General features: G+C 39.9%; 1 protein-coding gene across 1 annotated transcript; it reads right to left on the bottom strand.

Annotated features, from left to right (window-relative positions):
• Positions 1–2,032: 2,032 nt before the first annotated feature.
• On the bottom strand, positions 2,033–4,657 carry LOC125241138. The gene is made up of 2 exons (XM_048149471.1): positions 4,526–4,657; positions 2,033–4,040 (listed from the first exon to the last, which is right to left on the bottom strand). The coding sequence occupies exon 2, from the start codon at positions 4,029–4,031 to the stop codon at positions 3,282–3,284; it is 750 nt and encodes a 249-aa protein (XP_048005428.1). The 5' UTR covers positions 4,032–4,040; positions 4,526–4,657; the 3' UTR covers positions 2,033–3,281.
• Between the last annotated feature and the right edge of the window lie 338 nt (positions 4,658–4,995).

Genomic DNA, 4,995 nt, shown 5'->3' with positions numbered 1-4,995 from the left:
GTGGAATAAACTACGGGAAGAGAAAGCGCCCACGCCAATTATTAAGATACTGGAGAAGTGGTATTCCCAGCAGAAGAACGTAGTAAGATGGAAGTCAACTCTGTCCACAGCCAGTGGGCTAAACTGTGGCGTGAGACAAGGAGGCAGTATGTCTCCAGCTCTCTTCAGCGTGTACATGGATGGGCTGTCGCAGGCTTTGACCAGTACCGAGGTTGGCTGCTCCATCAATGGGCAAATGATAAATCACATCGCATATGCAGTATGCAGACGATATGGCCCTACTAGCACCATCGGTGGGAGTTATGCGTAAGTTACTTGCAGAATGCGAGAGATACGCCAGCCAGCATAACATGAGATAGAATCCGGACAAGTCTGAATTTATGCTTATGGAGGCAGCACATATGCCCACACATGTACCACCTCTTTTTCTTGATGGAGTTCAATTGAGGAGAGTACACGAAGTCAAATATCTTGGCCACATCTTGTTGTCCAGTTTAAAAGACCAGGAGGACATAGAAAGGCAGAGGCGAGCCACCGCAGTAAGGGCAAACATGTTGGCTAGAAGATTCGCCAAATGTAGTGACAGCGTAAAAAGACAGCTGTTCCTCAGTTTTTGTACAAGCGTGTATACTGTCGAGTTATGGTCCGACTACACCTGCGCGGCGGTGAGAGACCTGCGCGTGCAATACAACACATGCTATGTACTGATATTTCATTAAACGGAGAATACTATGATTCGGGCACGACAAAGCTCGTGAGATTGCATCGATGTTATTGACCCTCAGTGATATTCTTTAAAAACCAGTCCGTACAAGAACAATTTCGAAACAATCTGATTCAATTAATGAGGGTTTTCTACTCGTAAATATTTTTTTCCGCCAAGCGGCGATCCTGAGGTCTTTCTGACCGTAAACTTAACTTACTAAATAAATGTTGATTTGATATACGCAAATATGTGTCTGAGTAATACTTGAACAGCCCCTAAATAATAATAATTCGTTCTCCGCTACGCCTCCTGTAAATATATGTAAACTATCCCATTTGGCCATTACCATCCACCGATTATTTCTGATCCAGTTATACTAGACTTATGACATAATCCTTTTTTTTTAATAACTGGCACTCTTTTGGTCTTAAATGAAAGCTAGTGAAATTTTCTACATTTTTTTTTACAATTTATGTAATAGCCTGAGTTGTTTTGCTGATATCAGTCTCAAAATATGAGCAAAACGAATATTTTCATAGAAAGGGGAAAAATGCTCTTTTTTTGACACTTCATATCTCAAAAAATATTTGACGGACATTGATAAAAAAGATGTCAAACTGTTTGGAATTTAATGCGCTTCCAACATTACAAAGCAACTTTTGACCAAAAATGCATAGTTTTTTAATAAAACGGCAAAAACCAAAAAAAGTATGATTTTTTTACTTTTTTTTTTAAATTACGAAGTTAGCACACCATTTTTTTGCTTGCAAAATATAATCCTATATTCCCCCAAGGACCCCAAATAACATACCAAAAATGCAGCTTTACATCACACTTTGTTTTTTTATTTCTCTTTTTGACCAGTGTAAAATGTACACAAAAATATATGAAAACTTCAAAATGGATCCGGATTCCGGAGGCAGAAGATTAATTCCAATTGCAAAATAATTTGAAATACTGTTTATTTGCATCAGTTTGCATGTTTTTGTAACTATGCCCAATGAAAATATAATACTTTTTTTTTTCTCCATACAGGAGTGACCCACCCTAATAACCACTGCGTTAGGCACTGGTCCCACCAAAAGCGATGAGCTAATAACACTAGATAGTAATAATATGTAAATAGTCCTGGTCATCGCGTCTCTTTTATTTACACGGGAGCGACTATCTTTTGTTCGTCTCTACCGCCGATAGCTCATCGCTTAGCTTAAGCTATCGGCTATAAAAACGAACAAAAGATAAGCACTCCCGTGCAAGTAAAAGAGACACGGCTATATTGATAGCTCACCGCTGGGCGAGTAACTATAAACATCGCCGTGTCTCTTTTATTTACACGGGGGTGCTTATCTTTTGTTCGTTTCTACCGCCGATAGCTCATAGCTTACTCGCTTTTGGTGGCACGTGCCTTAATGTTCAGATATATTAACTGTACATAGTATATTGTAAGGCCCACTTGCACCAACCACTTAACTCGGGGTTAGTGGGCTGCCAACTGTCAAATTCCATATAAAATGGTGGGATAACCCTCGGGTTAACCCACCATTTTCGTTGGTGCAAGTGGCCCTAAGAGGACCCCTAAAATGCTACTCAAAAGTACATCAATAGCCAGACTTTGAATTGCCTCGCGCGGCAAATGTTCTGTCACATCTACATTGGACGTGGACCTAGCTAATATAATAACATAGAAACAGTAACCGTCTGTTCTTCTGGAACTGGACAAGATATTGCCATAGATTAAATATAAGATCATACCATCCCATACATTAAAATGCGACCGCCTAAGAACGCGCATACACTACACCACACATAGATGGCGCCACAAAACGTCTTGTAGCTTTCGATTATACTTGTAGATGGCGTTAAGTGTCACTTAACGCCAATCTACAAATAATCGATGGCAACTAGGCATTTTTTATGGCGCCATGACGCTATCTATGTACACCACACATAGATGGCGCTACAAAAAAAAATGTCTTGGAGCTTTCGATTATACTTGTAGTTGGTGTTAATTGTCACTTTTGACATAGATTTATGGCTCGAAAGTGACACTTAACGCCATCTACAAGTACTTGTATCGCCATTTATGTGTGTGCTATGATGTAGTGTATGCGCGTTCTTAGGCAGTCGCATTTTAATGTATGGGATGGTATGATCTTCTTATATTTAATCTATGCTATGTCGAAACTTCAGTAGGCCATATACTTGTAGTGTATTGAAATATGAGGGTATTTCAGCAAAACCAGTCCCGAATTTCGGCGTTATTTCCGCGATATAATAGTAATAGTACTGGAATACGTCGTATAATACACGTGCGAAGAAATTCGTAACTGTGTCGATTTAATTGGGTGACCTCGTAAGTCCCAGGCCAATTTGTCCGATTTTGAATTTGGAACTTTCTTTTATTTCTATAGAGGACTGGCCTTTAAGGTTTAGAAGGAGACAGGGAGTACCTGCGGCGGCCGCAGCGACATGCAGCGTTCCTGCACACCCGACTCGATACAACGTGAGCCGGCCTGCGCTTGCAGATCATCCCCGATCGTTCAGACCGCTCAAGCCTGGGCGGCCTCTGTCTTCCCTAAATCATATCAAATATATTAAAGTTATAAGTATTGTACGATGTAGGCTTCCGCAGCTTCTCCTTTATCAAATCACACGGCGACGGAGTGTCAAATTTAAAACGCACAATATTGCTCTCTACCATCTCATGCAAGTACGGGGCAGCTACAGGCTTTAACCGGGATGTAAGCACTTTACCAAATTGCGAACATTTCCCTCTTTTTACTTTCTGCCGAAGCATATATGACATGTCAGTTGTTAAAGGGAGAAGAGGCTCGGGGGTTTTCATCTGCACCTCCTCGGGACATTCCTCAATGAAGTTGGGTTCGAAGAGGTCTTCAAAAGAGCTGGCAGTACTGATAGCTTCTTTCTTTGGTTCAGGCTTGTATGGTGTCTGCAGTGCTTGCATGAGATCTATAACACATTTGTCCTCCTCTAATTTCAGACGGCGGGTTTCTTCAACGAGCCGTTGCTGTTCTTCTTCCTGCTGCCGTTTAAGCTCTTTGGTCTTGAGCATGTTTGATAACTGTTGAGCGAGGACATTGTCGATGGGGCTCGAGCCTAACTGGAATGTGGGTAGATTGAAGCGCTGGTTCGGAGGAGTCAGTTTGGTGTCCGACTGGGCACCAACTTGCCCGGCTAGCCGCGGGATTTGGATGTGATCACTGAGGCTGTGGCTGGCGCCCTCAGACGGGCCCTGAATGCTGGTTTTGGACAGGTGACTGTCCACTAATGCTAGCAGAGACGTGAACGAACTTGAATCCGTCATTATGGTAGTCTGGAACAAATATTAATAGGTACTCAAAAATTTCTACAATACATTGGATTGCATATACTTGTAATTATGCATACGCTACAAATTATTAAGTAAACAAATAAAGAGATTCAAACATGTTCAAATATAATGAATACTGTAACAATTATCTTTATCTTACAATGAAGAAATCTATTAACTGTGAAACAATAACTGCTTTTTATTGTAGCAACAGTAAACAATGCAATGACAAGCGCTGCACTAGCGTAAGAGTTACTAAAGAATTCAGTGCTAGTTATCTAGTAAACATTAAACATTTTCGAAATTAGCTACCCCAAAATAACCTTAAACCCTAAACTACATAATGGCAGCTGTTGAAGGTTGATATAATGCAAGGGCAAGAATTTTCCACCATAAAGTATTATGCAATTTGTCCTGCTTTTAGTAAAACATCTACTACTAGTTACAGCGTAGTTTACCTTTAGAAAATTAGTTTACAGATTACTTACAGGTTTATCCGGTTTAGTTGTCTTTTAACTATGGATGTTCCTACATTACAAGATATATTTTTTATGTTTTCATTGTGTGTTATTTGATTAATGCGCCAAAATATTACAAATCAAAAATAACACCGAGTATGTATGACACAAACAATGACGTGACGTCAGGAAAAAAAATTGTGACATGACATCGCGATCAGAGGTCCGAATTGGACATTGATAATACATAAATCCATAATAATTCAATTTTACTTCGTCAAAATGAAGATTTGAGTAAAATAATTTTGGAAAATCTTTTCTAAAGTACGTATATTTTGTATTCATTGACAATAATTCTCTTAAAAATTAAATAAACAATGATACATTTCGAATAATACGCGCATTCTGCTGCGCTATCGAGTGCGCATGCGCTTCTTTAATCGACAAGAAATGTGGCAAGGTGGCAGCACCTGCATCCATGTTTATCGCGCTGTCCCGTC

This window comes from Leguminivora glycinivorella, chromosome Z (assembly GCF_023078275.1).
Source record: "Leguminivora glycinivorella isolate SPB_JAAS2020 chromosome Z, LegGlyc_1.1, whole genome shotgun sequence".
NCBI classification, from domain to species: Eukaryota; Metazoa; Arthropoda; class Insecta; order Lepidoptera; family Tortricidae; genus Leguminivora; species Leguminivora glycinivorella.
Note: the sequence above shows the minus strand (reverse complement) of the source record. Positions and strands in the feature narration are given on the sequence as shown.